The sequence below is a fragment of the Phodopus roborovskii genome, unplaced genomic scaffold (assembly GCF_943737965.1).
Source record: "Phodopus roborovskii unplaced genomic scaffold, PHOROB, whole genome shotgun sequence".
Taxonomy (NCBI): Eukaryota; Metazoa; Chordata; class Mammalia; order Rodentia; family Cricetidae; genus Phodopus; species Phodopus roborovskii.
The window spans coordinates 22,942,823-22,958,867 of record NW_026126410.1 but is presented as its reverse complement, the minus strand read 5'-3'; the positions used below and the strand labels follow the sequence as shown (position 1 = coordinate 22,958,867).

The window sequence follows — 16,045 nt, the reverse complement described above, 5'->3', positions numbered from 1 at the left end:
GGCGTAGTAATTAAGAACAGTGGCTGTTCTTCCAGAGGATTCAGGTTCCATTCCCAGAACCCACACAATGGCTCACATTGCCTGTACCTCAAGTTCCGGGGGATCTGATGCCCTCTTTGGTCTCTGCAGGCACCAGAAGCACCCACAGTACACAGACATACATACAGACAAAACACATATGCACATAAATACAACATTTTTATATCTGTTTTAATTAACTAATTTTTCCTGCCTAATCACAGCTTTTCCTCCCTCCCTTCTCATCTCCCAGTCTCCCCCACCCCCAACCCCAAATCTCATCCCCTACTCCTATCCACTTCTTCTTTCTCTTTAGAAAAGGGCAGGCCTCCCATGTGTACCAGCCAGCCATGGCATATTAAAATATATGATTAGCCCTGTCACCCTGCAAGGAGACTACACATCGTTTGCTTCCTATTGAAATATTACAGTCCTTTCCCACCTCATGAAGTTTTAGAATGGAAATTTCTTTTAGTTAGTAAAATTGATGGGCTTGCCAAAGACTGTGATATGGGTGGTAATACTCAGAAAGCAAGGTGGACTTCTTTAGGAATGCACATCTTAAAGTGTCAGGTTTTTGCTTATCAGAATGATTTAATATGATGTATAGTCTCACTTCCATGATGCTTCTAAGAGGACATTAATTCACTAATAATTTTGAAAAGTAATGCAATAACATTGAGAGCGTCCTGAAGATGCCTAGCTATGATGTAGTTACAACAATAATAAACTGTGGTTGTCTTATCAATGTCAAGTCCATCTCATGATGGTGGTATAACAGGAAACAGGAATAGTTAGCCACGTATGTCCAATAAAAGACCTAACATGTTATCTTCAGAAGTTTCCAGCTTTGAGAATCAAACTAGATTCCTGACCCCCGTTGTTTTATCCCATCTGTCTGTAACCCTATGTGAGGAACAAAGTAGAATTGATCCTTGAATTCTTGCAGCTCTGCATATATACAGATAGCTCAGGGCCACTTGACCAAGTAGAAGGAAGAGAAGATAAATACTACTATAGATTGGAGGTTCTCAAACCATCAGTGTCAGCATCCTCTCATAGAGCAGAGATATTATAGATTCAGAGATTCCCCCTTGAGAATCCCTAATTGGATCCTCTGGGGGATCATCCCATCCCTCTGTATGTTGAAAAACCTGATAGATTATTTGAGGCACACTAACATTTGTCTACTACTGATGTAGATCTTGCCATCAATAAAACACATCAGTCCTTTAACTAGTCTGCAATGTCTGACATTTCCCAAATGGGCCCAAAATTTTCTCAGGATGGCAAGCCATTAGAGTAGCATTATGACAGGTCAGTGAAAGCATCTACAGTTATATAATCTCTAAAATGCTCCAGGAATTACAGTTTTCATCTCCACCATATCTACAAAGAGAAGTTTTCTAATGTTGTGGTTTTCTCAGGATAAAGATGTTTAGAAAGGCTCGTGGTAGGAGGTGAACAGGGTGATGCTGTGGCTCTCCAGCTACTGAGGAAATACAAAGACAATATCCTTTCCATAATAAACAAGACCTGACTGGTAGGTTATCATTGTGGTATTGTTGAGTCAGGGTCTCACTATATAGCTTGGCAGGCCAGTGGTTTACCTATATAGACCAGGCTAGCCTCCAACTCACAGAGATTTGCCTTTCTTTGCCTCTTGGGTACTGAGCTTAAGGGATATGTCACCACTCCTGACTTTGGCTACTCATTTTTTGACAGCCTGAAAACACTATTTCTCTTGACCTGGAAATCTCAACTGCTCTCTAAAAAAATTTTTCAGGATCTGCAAGATTTACCTACACAGGATCAGGCTAGGCTTAGCATATGAAAGCAACTTGGAGGCCTAGGCACACATGGGAACAACAGGCACTCCATATACTCTAGAGTTGAGTAACGAAGAGAAGGGGACAGGAAATAGAGTACAGTGGGACAGTGTCCCACAGCAACCTCAGAAACACCACATAGCAGTTCTGAGACCTAGGAGTCAACATGAGCTAGTAGCCCAGCATGAAATAGGAAATCCCAGGGGAACCAACTTTCTGTGCTAACCTCTCTTTCCCTCCTGGGTGCACTGGGGAGTTAACAGAGTTAAGGCTTTAGTCTCTCTATCCCAGTTCACTCTCTCAGTTCTCACTCAGTCAAGTTCTGTGAGGGGCAGGCAGATACTAGAGTCTGCCTTACATTTGAATAATTGCTTTATCATTTATTTTCTATTTGTGTAACCTCAAGTATATTTTCCAACCTCCTTGAGTTACAATTTCTTTATAAGATGGAATTAAATGGTCTACCGCCATATCACTGTGAGAATTAAAGTAGGCAATAGATAAAATAGGCCATGGACACACTCACAGTACGTTATCATTTTGGCTTCTCATCTTTGGACTGTGCATGGGTATACCTAGGAGTATTTTTCAGCTATTGATTTAATTTTCTATTGGGAAATGAGACTATCATGCTTTACCAGAGAGAAATAACCTTTCTGTCATGGTCTAGACATCAATATCCAGCAGAGTTAATCCTCTCATTAAGGAGACATGCGTAGTCTCTTTCCTTTGTGCAAACAATCATCTGAGTATTTAATTGTGATAGGAATCTAAAATTATATGGTTTGGGAAGGATCTCGTCATTATTCCCAGGCTGACTGAAGAAGGCTTAGACATTATTATAAATAGCTTGTCAAAGTAGTCTATTTTGAATCATTTCATTGTGTTTATATGCCCAGCAGGGTCCCTAATTATCCAATATATCCATTGTAAGACCAAGTTCTAATAAAACACTGCACTGTCATAGCTGACACCATACCATATCATTTTCCCAGTGGATTTCTTTCAGCTCCTGCAAGGTTTTGACCTGCTGTTTCCCCCGTACCATGTTGGGTCACTAAATGGAACTGAATCTTTGGCATGGTTCCAGTGTGGTCTTCTGCAACTTCTAGACTCATGTTAATATAACAATTCATGATCTGTTAGACTCAATCTGTGATGCTGTATATCCCTTGGGGGTGCATTACCTGGCTCCAGGGTCCCACTTGCCATTTCTCACAAGGCTCCAGGTTACAGTGCATACTCAGGGGAGGAGGAATGCCAGCCAGAAACTGGCAGTGAAATGGTCTCAGGCTCCGGTGGTGGTCCTGGCTGTCCATGCACTGAATCTCACGAATCTTGAAGCCTCCACTGCAGTTTCGGGAGCACTGAATGGAGGACAAAAGTAAAGATCTGAGTCCTAGGCATTATGACTCCATACTCCATCACTGTAGAAGCTTCAGGCTCCTAGCATGGGCAGGTCATAATTAGTCTGTATATACCCTGTTTTCCTTTATATTCATGGAGATCTCTTATTTAAGGCATCCTGGTGCCAAAAAACCAAAACCAAAACCAAAACCAACCAAACAAACAAAAAGAAAAACAACCCAAAACCATGTTTAGATGTGTGAGAGTTTGAACATCTGTCAACAGTGGGCGAGTATCCCAGTTTGTCCCTCACTAATTATGAGCCTTGGATTCACATTGAGCCTCAGATAACATATTTGTAAACTGGGATGTGTAACTGCTATCATCTCACAGGCTATTAGAAGAATTGTAGACTTCTGGAAGTGGAGACCTGCCCTGCCAGGAAGGGATACAGCCTGTATCAGAGGATGGCTATCCAGTGCCTCCTAGGATAGGGCCTTTTGGTCCTAGTGGAAGGACCATTCTGACAAACTACCTTCCCTTCTCCCTCAGCGCTCCACTAAAAACTAGTTTTATCCATGCCTCAGAACTATACCATAAGTTATCACTGTTCTTAGGAAGGGTTATATTAGAGAAATAAAGTGAGTAACTGTTCAGTGTTTGCTCACAGGAGTGAGCAAAGCTGTCATCACCTGCCTCAATCACTAAAAGTTTGCCTGATGGGCACATGCTCAAAGAAAGCCTTCAAATGGGCTCTATTAATAGCCCACTTCTTCTGATCCCAACACCATGGAGCAGTCCCTAAGTGCTGAATTCCTCTCTGTATCAGGAATTGCAGGATTCATCAATTGTAGGTTTCAGCCATCATGACAGGACTTATGGTGTCAGGATTCTAAGGGTGCTGTTTTCTTCCTATCAGAATTGCTAAAATCAAAACAACCAATGACAATTTATGCTGGAGAGGATGTGGAGAAGGGCAACACTCCTCCACTGCTGGTGGCTTGTATAGCCATTTTGGAAGTCACTATGGCGATTCCTCAGGAAAATGGGAACTAGTCTACCTCATGATCCAGCAATTCCATTCTTAGGCATCTACCCAAAAGATGCATATTCATACAACAAGGGCATCTATTCAACAATGTTCATAGCAGCATTATTTGTAATAGCCAGAACCTGGAAGCAGTCTAGGTACCCCTCAACTGAAGAATGGATAAAGAAAATGTGGTACATTTACTCAGCTGAAAAAAAAGAACAAAAAAATTCAAAAAAACAAAAAACAAAACCCAATGGAATCTTGAAATTCATAGGCAAATGGATGTAACTAAAAGAAACCATCCTGAGTGAGGTAACCCACTCACAAAAAAGACAAACATTGTATGTATTCACTCATACATGGATATTAGACATAGAATGAAGGATCACCAGCCTACCTCCACACTTCCATAGAAGCTAGGAAACAAGGAGTACCCTAAGAAAGACATACATTGTCCCCTCCACCCCCACCATGGAGAAGGGGAAAGGGACAAGATCTCCCAAGCAAATTGGGAGCATGGAGGGAGTTAGAAGAAAGAGAGGGGAGAAGGGGGGGTAGGAGACATGAGGGACCAGAAAGATTGAGTCAGGGGAAGAATAGAGGAGAGCAAGAAAAGATACCTTAATAGAGGGAGCCATTATAGGTTTAAGGAGAAATCTGGCACTAGGGAAATGTCTACAGATAAACTAGGATGACTCCAACTAAGAATCTAAGCAATAGGGGAGAGAGGCTATCTTAAATGTCTTAAATGGCTAGATACCTTATATGCCATCATAGAGCCTTCATCCAGTAGCTGATGGAAACAGAAGCAGAGACTCAGAGCTAATCACTGAGCCAAATTCCTGGAATCCAGTTGTAGAGAGGAAGGAGAGATGAGCAAAGGGGTCAAGACTATGCTGGGGAAACCCACAGAAACAGCTGACCTGAACAGAGTGACAGCTTGGAAACCAGCATAGGAAGGGACAGTTAGGAGGCCTGGGCAGTCTATGGGGCCCCTGGTAATGGAACAGTTCTATACTTGTTACAAATGGACTTTTGGAGTCCCCTTCCCATTAGAAAAATACTCTCTCAGCCTAGACACAAGGAGGAGGGCCTAGGACCTGCCCCAAACAATGTGATAGACTTTGATGACCCCCCCCATAGAAAGCCTCACCCTTTCTATGGAGCAGAAGAGAGATGGGATGGGGGTTGGTGGGCGGCATGGGAGAATGGGAGGAAGAGGGAACTGGGACTGATATATAAAATAAGATTGCTTCGAATTAGAAAAAAAAGGAGGAGGAGGAGGAGAAGCGAAGAAGCAGGAGGAGCACTTGTTCTCAGTTAACTCTCTTTTGTTCTACAGTCTAGGACCCAAACCTGGGGAATGGTGCCACCCACAACAGAAGGGTCTTCCTAACTCAATTAAGTTAATTGAGGTAGGCTTAGAAGGCTCTCTCCAAGGTGACTCTAGACCCTCTCAAGTTGTTATCACTAAACACCACAGTGTGTAACATGGAAAGACACAGACCTCCATGACAAAGGGGTGCTTTGTTTTAAAACTCCCAGAAATCAAGTATGGTCAACACTAGCCAACCAGCCCCAACCAAACACACATTAAAAACTTTATCTTCCTCCCACATGTTAAGTAAGCATATGTATAAAAAGAAAAGTAGCTACCACCTTAAAATTAACTTTGTTAGGGAAAGGAAATATCACGAGAAACAAGTATAAAATGGGGTTTCATTTCCTTATGGTCCATTTGTTGCTACAAGCCAAGGTTCCCACATACAATTTCCAAAATAGCATTCTTCTATTGTTGAAAGCATGTACACACATCCAATGGGGAATGAAATTTACTAACAAGCTGCAGCTTCTGTTTTGTTTTCAGAGAGGCTTCTCTTTCTGTTAGCAAGGCTGAAGTGGCAGCATTTTGAAGTCACTTCACTCTTATGCCATTTTGTTTTTGTGTGAAGAATGCCAATTGCTACATTCATTTTGTATTCTGCTGCATTCCTGTTTTGCTTATATGGAGACTGTGGGCCGGGGCTGAGGACAGGAGTCAGACTCAGGGGAGCAGAACTGGCTAATGATCTGTCAAAATGAAGAAAGCCTGATAGTTTTCTGGTTACCACATCAGTTGCTTTAACTGAATTGTTTTGCAAACCAAATCAAGTTACAATTAAAAACAAAAGCAAACAACAACAACAAAAACAAAAAATCAAATAACAACAGCAAAACTACTCTCAAAACTACTCTCAATTCTGCCATGGTTTTTTTTTTTTTTTTTTTTTTTTGGTGTTGGTGGTGGATAAATGCATAAAATACACTGGATACAGAAAACGTAAAATTTAATTTGAGGTTCCACAGTGTCTGTTTAAATGTTTATTCTAATCATAGAAGTTCACTGACTTGTGTAGACTTTGGGTCTGGTAATTTTATGTGTGTGATGTTTTCATTTATTTGCAAGATTTTTTTGTAATAAGTTTATAAAATTAAAGATAGTTAAAAAACACATTTATTGCTGGATTTACTGATCAGAATAAAATGGAATGTCCACCTCTTCTTTATGGGGTAGTGCTTGTTAGCTCCTGCCCTTCTGCCAGGCAGTGGGGTGGAGTGGGGCAGTTGCAGCTTCTATCATAAACTGCCTCTGGAGCTCTTTCCACTGTAACTACTACAACCTGTGTACTTCCCTATGCGACACATGCACCCCTTAAAAATGTTCACCTCTCAACTCAGATGCAGAGGGAGAGGACAAGACCAGGCAGCAGAAACACATAAAGACAGCTTACCTGAACAAGGAGGAGCTAATGGGCCACCAGACTGATAGCTGGGAAGCCAGCATGGGACTGACTCAGCCCCCCCTGAATATGGGTCTCAGCCAGAAGGACTGAACAGTCTAAGGGACCTCAGACAGGGAGCCAGGATGTATCCCTGGTGCACAAAAGGACCTTGAGAACACATCCCCCATGGAGAGGTAACTGCCTTAATCTAGAGACAGGAGAGAAGCCCTAGTCCCTACTTCACATGACCCCAACTGGATGGCATTTCCCTACACATGGAATTGGGGTGGGGGATGGGAGGGGAGGGTGGTTAGAGTGCATGTGAGAGGGCAGAGAGGGTAAAAGGGAGGGAAAGAGGGAGGGATAGAGGGAGGGAGAGGGAACTGGGATCAACATGTAAAATAATAAATTAAATTAAAAAAATGCTTTGACTCCAAAATTTAAGTTGAAGGACAAGTTACTGGGGAAAAGTATTTCTATTTTTGTTTCCACAGAAAATGAAAAGATGTGGATTCCTTCCAGACTAATGTGCTTTGATCAAGCCAGACCGCCTGAAACAGAGTACCAGGTGATCCTACATTCAAAACAGCTGGACAAAGCAGCCTTACAGACTACAGCCAGGATTTCTGAATCTTCTTCGAATCCCCCATGACAGCGCCCCTTACCAGCAGGAAGTAGTTTGGAAAGAACGACGCCCAAACTCCCAAATATTGTCTATAAATGTTTGTTTTCATTTAAATGGACTTGGTTATATAAAATAAATAAAAAGAATCTAAAAAAAATGTTCACCTCTCACACTTCTTTTTTTGCTCTCTTACCTGTTCTGTCTGTCTGTTCGCCTCTTATGTCCCTACTCCAAGATGACCTTACATTCTTTTGTTACCCACCCCTGCCCCCACCAATAAACCTCTTGCAACAGACCTGTTGCTCATGGCATGCTCTCTTAGCCACACACCTTGGCAGGACCCATTACAGTGTTGATTTGTGTCATCTTTTTTTCACACTGGATTCACATAATCTTCAAAAACATATACTAAGGAAGTTAAGGATACAGGGTCTAGAGGTCACCACAGGGCGTTTAGTAATGACCGTGGCACCAATGGCTTTCTGGGTGTGGATAAATTACTTCTCTAAAACTCCATTTCCCCACAGATGCCAAAATAAGGACAAGCTGGTGATTAAATGATCCTAACATTCAAAAGTGTCAGAAAAAAGCACGGATCAATGAAGTTGTGTTTGAGAACACAAAGAGTCTGCCCAAATACCAAACCAAACTATAGTCTTTAAATGAAAGCCTTCCTTTTTACTCTCTTCCTTATGCTAAACACATCCATAAGACCTTTAAAGTCAAGTTATGATTGAGTGGCATCGACTGGGCTTGACAGATTTTCAAAGCATGAAGGCACAAAGTTGAGTTGGTAGAGAAGGGGAATATATATCTGGTAGGAGTCAGGGGGTGAATATCATCAGAGTGTGGTGTATGAGTTTCTCAAATAATTAATAAAACTATTTCTAAAACTTTAGGTCCCAGTTATTGAACAGTTACCATGTTCCAAGCTCTGCATCTCTAATGCAAGTGTTTTGTAATAGGATGCTGGAGGGATTTACATAAATAAATAAAAGATCATATTCTATAAGTTATTCAAGATCTCATAATGTTACAAAGAGGGGGTGGTCATACTCACCTCATAAACTGAAGGCTATAATAAAGGAGGTGAGTTTGGGCTACATTTTTTAAGTAGATGCTGAAGGCAAAACAGGGTGGGCACATAGAAGGAGAGAAAGTGGCATGCACAGAGGCTCAGCACTATGATGCAACATGACTTGTCTGCAAGCAGCAGGTTGGTCAGAATATGAGAAGAGGGGAAGAGGGGTGGCAAAGAGAAACAGTCAGAGGCCACCGTGGAGGGTCTTGTGGTCTGTATATCAATTGCCTTGAGGTTAAATTTTCTGTGACCCTAATTGCATGAGATTGCCTACATTTGTATTCTGTTGCTTGCGTTTAATTTCCGTTCCTTTAACTATTTCTCCTTAGGGATCTCAGAATTTAAGATGTTTAATGGTGTAAAAAGTAGCATGGTTTAAAAACAGAATAAATTTTTGATATACCCAGGGCTGAATAAATGTAGAGATTTTCAGTCTATCATCCACCTTCTTGACACTCAGTTCTGCTTCTTGGGGATGGAAATGGCTTTCTAATATATAATTCTATGTGCTGGTTTTTATGCATTAAATTTTAATATAATTTTCTAGGAAAGTGTTTTGGATGGAGTAGGTTTGCTGGCATGCACATACAGTATAACTGACTGGAAGTTCATGGAAAGTTGAGCACTTTGCTTAGCGCTGGACAAACAACTTCTCTAGTCAGTACTGCTCTGACAGGACCCACCTATCCATTAGCCTCTTGTTTCAAGTGCAGGAAGTCAGTCATTAGCAAACACTTAACAGCCACTTCTGATCTTCACTGGTTAGCCCAAATCTTGCTTAGAGCTTTTTATTTTTGAACAGGCTTTTGCCATTTACAGCTGTTTTGCACACTACTGTAGTTTGAATCTAGAATGTTTCTCAAAGGCACGTATGTGAAAGCCTTGTTCCCAGCGTGGTGTAATTTGGAGGTGGTAGAAATGTTAAGGAATGAGAGGTCTTCCGGTTGGTGGACACTGCCCTGGAAAGGGGTTGTCCCTTGTCTTTTCTTTATTCTGCCTGCCCAACATGGCGGGACAGCGTTCCTTCACTACATGCTTCCTACCATGGCTGCTATAGCACAAAGCACTGAAATGATCATGGACCGAATCCTATAAAACTATGGTTTAAGACAAGCCCCTTATTTTAATGAGTTGATTGCCCCAGGTATTTATCGTAGCAACAAAGGCTAACAAATATACCTTTTGAATCTTACACAATCTCATAAATTACATAGAGGCAATATTATCTAATGTATTACTGAAGTGAGGTCATTAATTCTACGAAAAGGCTAGATGAATGGACCAGTCTACACAGGAATTAATGATGGGGAAGGGCTACCAACTCAGATATGCATGTTTCCCAGTGCACCACTGCCGCAGCTAGGATGGTTTTGTTTTCTGAGACAGAGTCTGTGCTGCCTTTGAACTCAGTATGAGGTTCAGGCTGGACTCAAACTTATGACAATTCTGTTCCAGCATCTCCAGTCTGGGGATTATAGCTATGCACCACCATAGCTATACTGTGCTCAGCCATACTGTGCAAAATTGAAATAATTGAGGAATATTGTACTGCATGTTGGACAAAGCAACTAATTTTGAAAATGTAACGTTTTGTACTAGCTTGCTGCATGTAAGTAAGGACATACAGGTAAAAATTTTGTGGGCTAATAAAAGTCTGACTTCCAGTATTGTGTAACATAGGGTAAGCTGATGGCTGATGGTGGCATCTGTGCTTTTTAAAAGAGGTAGAAGGGAGGAAGTGAGGAGAGTGACCACCTTCAGCAAGTGCTTATACAAGACCCATCCCTTTCCCTGGAAAGAGGATCTCATCAGTATGGCGGTTCCTCAGGGAAATCAGTCTACCACAAGACCCAGCAATCCCCCAATTAGGCATATACCCAAATGACCCACACCCATGCAACAAAGACATGTGCTCAACTATGTTCATAGCAGCACTATTTGTAATAGCAAAAACCTGGAAGCAACCTAGATGCCCCTCAACTGAAGAATGGATAAAGAAGATGTGGTACATTTACACAATAGAATACTACTCTGCGGAAAAAACAAAAAAACAAAAACAAACAACAACAACAAAAAAAAAAACAATGGAATCTTGAAATTCTCAGGCAAGTGGATGGAACATGAAGAAACTATTCTGAATGAGGTAACCCAGTCACAAAAAGAGGAACACAGTATGTACTCACTCATCACTCATATATGGATTTTAGACCTAGATCAAAGGATCACCAGCCTATAATTCACACCGGCAGAGGAACTAGGATACAAGGAGGATTCTAAGAGATTCATATAAGGTTCCTCACAGAAGGGAAAAGGGACAAGATCTCCAGAGCACATGGGGAGTGGGGGTAGGGCAGGGGCAGTGAGTGGAGAGGGAACTAGGAGAAAGGGGAGGAGTGGAAAGAGGCGAGGAAAGCACATGGGACTAGGAAGATTGAGTACGGGGGGAGGAATAGAGGAGAAAAGAGAGAGAGATACCATAAAAGAGGGAGCCATTATAGGTTTGAAGAGAAAACTGAACCTAGAGAAATGCCCAGAGGCTTACAAGACTGATCCCAACTATCCCAACTAATAATTTGAGCAACAGTGGAAAGACTACCATAAATACCCTTCCCTGATAATGAGATCGACGACCATGGAGCCCTCATCTAGTAGCTGGTGAAAACAGAAGCAAACATCCACAACTAAACACTGAGCTGAACTGGAATCCAGATGCAGAGAGGGAAGACAAGACCAGGCTGCAAAAACTCATAGAGACAGCTGACTTGAACAAGGAGGGGCTAATGCCCCCCCCCAGACTGACAGCTGGGAAACCAGCATGGGACTGACTCAGGCCCCCTGAACATGAGTCTCAGCTAGAAGGACTAAGCAGTCTAAGGGACCTCAGACCGTGGAGCCAGGATGTATCCCTGGTGCACAAAAGGACTTTGGGGGCACATCCCCCATGGAGGGATACTCCCTTAACCTAGAGACAGGAGAGAAGTCCTGGTCCCTACTTCAAATGACTTGACAGATTTAGATGACCCCTCCTGGAAGGCATGACCCTACATGTGGAGTGGGGGAGGGATGGGAAGGGAGGGTGGTTGGGGGGCATGAGAGGGAGGGAGAGGGAACTGGGATCGATATGTAAAATAAAAATAAAAATTAAACACACAAAAACCCATGATCTCATAGGTTACCTTGCTCCAGTTCCCCACTCGCCAGCCAGCACAGGGGCGGAGGTGGCACCTCTTAGCAGGGTCTGGCCTCTGAATGGCTGCACAGTCGGCATCCATCCCGGTGCTGCACTGCACACTCCTCCAGTAGGCCCCTAGCCCACACGTGGTGGAACACTGCAGCAGGAAGGAGAATAGAGGCGAAACGGAAAGCTTTTACTCAGGTGTAATCCTCACCGGGATCCTGGAGCCAAAGGTGTCCTGTCCCAGAAGCCGAGGTTGTCCCCGATATGAATACATACACACAATCTAAGTGTCTGGCTGAGAGGTTTAAAATGAACTGCTTTAACAGACAGCTGCAGTTAGGGATCACCCAGCTGTACGTGAAAAGAGAGCCCAGTGCAAATGCAAATGTGCTTTCCTTGGTAAGTACACTGACACAAACGCATGGGCCACAGGCACATTGGCTATATTTCATATCATTCCAGTTTAGAATGACAATTAGTATTATTATAGGACAGACAAAGACACCGAAATTTAATGCTGCCCTGTCCATGCAGGAAGATGGTATGTTCTTCCTCTAGACCCTATGTCATATAATCTGGTAGTGACCCCCCAAACCCTAGCATCTCTAGGAGAGAGACATCCAGGAACCCTGCTAAATGCAGATTTGCATCAGTAAGTGTCCTGGCTAGCACTGCAACAAAGAGTTTACACCAAGTTCCCACGTGATGCTGATGCTATTGCCTCTCAAGCCACAGCTGGAGCTGGATGAAGTCACAAAATGCAGCCTGCCTGTCACTTCTTGCCCCACTGGCAGAGAACAATCCTTTTCCATAGGTAGAATTCATTTGTTTCAAGCTGTTTCCACTCATGTATAATTATCCAGTATCACAAGTTTAGCTTGGTCCACCTTGAAGATAACAGTTTCTCCCTGTTGGTCTTTTTTTTTTTTTTTTTTCCCCACCTTGCATCCTCTTTCCTGCTTACCCTTAGGAAGGAGTTGTTTCTGAATACATAAAACACAGCTGTGAGCATATCTAAAAGCAAGTTTCTTTTGCTAAATTATATAAATCAAGAGCAGCCTTGTGTTTCCTTGGCTGCACATTTGCCTTCTATACAATTTGGTGCTTTACTTGGTGCAAATTTTAGTATTATAAAGCATATATATATATATATATATATATATATATGGTATTATAAAGCATATATATGTATGTATATATAGTCACATTTATATCTTAGGTAAATTGTAAAATCACAGAAAGGGAAAAGTAGAAAACACCAAATGTCATAATCTTATTTCAGCTTTCATTTATACGTGAAATTTCTCCTCATTTTTAAAATTCTTTAGGACTTGATCTGTGTCTTTCCTGTTTCTCTTTAAACATCATCATGCATCTTTATAGTAGAGACAATGGCAGCTAATTAGCAATTATCATCTCATGGATGAAGCCTACGTTCTCCATCATCTACACTCAGACTTTTCTTAGTTTCTCTCATCAAAAGATGGACTCAGTTATCTCAGCCATTAAATGAAGGCTGTTCTTGTGACTTCTTTTGGCTCACAGGGTGTAGAGGCTAATGCTATGCTAGTCACCCTGCTTTGGTTCCCACACTGGCATACGCCTGGGTAACACATGAAAGGATGTGAGCCAACAAGAAACAGAATTAAATGACTCTGCTGAAACTACCCCAGGCCAGCTTCCAACTGGCCTCCAGCAGGGACCTGAGAGGACATGCTGAAGTTGATAGAACCTCCTGATGAGTAACCACAGTTCTGCTGTTTGCCAACTGTGTGAGCCTTTGCAGATTCTGAACTTCCCTAAGTCTGTAAAACTGGTGACAACAGCAGGGTCCCCCTCATGTTGGGTTGTTGTGAGGACTAAAGATTACTTATGCATACAACCTTGCACAAGGTCACACATGCTGTATGCTGTGTTATTAACTTACTATTGTGAAATAGAGGGAGAAAGCAACATTTCAGCAGGCCTAGGACAGTTGCTAATGAGAATCTCAAGAGATGGCCATAGTTCCGTGAGCCATATTTATGCTACAAATCATATATATTATTTATGGCGCTTGGGGTTTGGTTCTCCTCACCAGAATTGGTTTAATTCTCTTTGACAGTTTCTATTTAGGTATCCTGAAACAGTCCAAGGGTAAGGCTGACGAGGAAATCCACAGACTACAGAAAAAGCAAAACAAAACCTGCATTCCATTAATTAGAGGTTTCCATATATTGAATTACTTTTAGATCGGAAGTAGGAGATGAGAGAAAACAAGAGGCTTTTAAGGAAGTGGAGAAAGGGTAAGTTCGTTCTGTCCTGTGACCAATTGACCTTCATCCTGTCCTTCAGCAACTGACCCATCAGGTGTAGGAACAAGTGCGGGGTGCTAGAACTGGGACAGATACTGAGAGTCAGGTCAGCAACATCTGAAAAATAAAAGCTCTGAAAAGATGAGGAAAATTATACTGTTGCTTTCATTCTCTTGGTTATACAAGCCTACATTTCACTGACTGGTCCACTGACTGAAAAAGGAAGGAGTTCAATGAGATGAGGGATTCTTTCAGAATAAGAGCCACAGCTGTGCATGGTGCACAATACTTAATGCTGTTCCTTGCTATGTGCCTGGTATTCTTCTGTAGTGCATAGATATATCTTTTATCTCATACCAACCTTAGGAGTCAGATATGATCCCTGAGGAAACTGAGGGAGTAACAGGGTGATGCATTTATTCAGCAAGTACATTTCAAACTGCATACCTTTCATAGGGTTAACTTCATTTCTGCATCAAGTATTAATTCTGAAGCCTTAATTAATAAAAGAGATGTGCCAAGTACAGAGAGGGTGTTGGGCAATCTTTTAATGCTAGAGAGAGGCTGAGGGTATATCCTAAGAGAGACTTCAGACCTAAACCTAAGGCCCATTAGAAATGGTTTCTGGCTCAGGGACCAGAAAAGCTTTGTGGGAGAGGAGGCTTAAAATGACCCTGAAGAACATGAAGGGTATGAGGGCAGAGTAGGAGGGGCAGGAGATCCCAGACAGAAGGAACAGCATGTATGAGCACACTGGACAGGGACAGTCAGAGTTTTGAGATGCAAATTGGATTCGGAAAAGTAGTAACACTGGAAAGTCAGCCTATGTAAGGTTACAAAGCCAATTTGATGTTTGATTAGATTTTCTTTTTTTCTTTTTTCTTCCATTTTCCCCCTTTTATTATTGGCAGAGTGCATTTCACTGATCTTTATATATTGAAAAGATGGGTTTTCACTCAGCGGGTATGATTCTAGTTACTTAACCTCTGCATCCTCATCTCTAGTCCATCACTAATCTTCTTGGATTGCCATAAGTATTGCAGTAGAGAACTCCTGCTAATTAGCTTATAACCATATTTCTAACATACTTTCACAAGTTGTTAAGTTTTCACTGTCAGCTCTTGTCCTTACAGCCTTTCAGAACTTATCAGATAGGAATATGACTATAAAACTTGGCTTCAATAAATTATGCCTGTAATTCAGCATATATGGGATAGATGCCATCTACTCTCTAGGACAGCCAAAGTGAAAATATTAAGAGACCATATGTGAGAATGCTCTGAATAATCAACATGCCTTGTAAACTGCTCTGACTATATTTTCTTATATTAAGTTATATGTTCTTATATTAACAGCTATTAGACACTAACCATTATTCTTAATTAACTACTCTAGCTGAGTTCTCTTTTTCTCTTTAGAAAAGAAAATAAGACATAAATGGTAAAAAAAAACCAAATTATTTGAATTTGTGACTACATTGTTTTATAAGTTTATACACTAATCTTTTATCTAATTTCAAAATTAAAATAGGTAAGAAATTATTTTGGTACCTCTAAAGGATGTCACTAGTTGTAGAAATTAAAAAAACAAATAAACAAGCAAACAAATATCTAGTCAAATATCTAAAGCCCGAAAGTAGGGGCCAAAATTTTATTATAATGCTTAGTTTTTCTGAGATATTACAATTTTTTCAATGAATCATAGTGATTTTTTTAATGAGGCCACTCAAAGAAAAATAATTAGACAATAAAAGTGGGTGCCTAACTTTGTAAATAGGTAGTTTGTGATATGTAATTATATATTAATAAAGCATCTTAAGTGTATCACAGGTAGAAAGGGGGCCCTTTGATCTCAAGCTTTTTTGAGCACAGAAATAAA

General features: G+C 41.3%; 1 protein-coding gene across 1 annotated transcript in view; it reads right to left on the bottom strand.

The window, feature by feature from the left end:
* The window catches only part of Adamts12 (ADAM metallopeptidase with thrombospondin type 1 motif 12), a 268,207-nt gene that overhangs the window by 28,871 nt on the left and 223,291 nt on the right, over positions 1 to 16,045 (bottom strand). Inside the window, exons 20-21 of the mRNA XM_051182555.1 lie at positions 11,872 to 12,024; positions 3,035 to 3,214 (exon numbers count right to left, since the gene is read on the bottom strand). Coding sequence (XP_051038512.1) covers positions 3,035 to 3,214; positions 11,872 to 12,024 — 333 coding nt within the window. The remainder of the gene's footprint in view (positions 1 to 3,034; positions 3,215 to 11,871; positions 12,025 to 16,045) is intronic.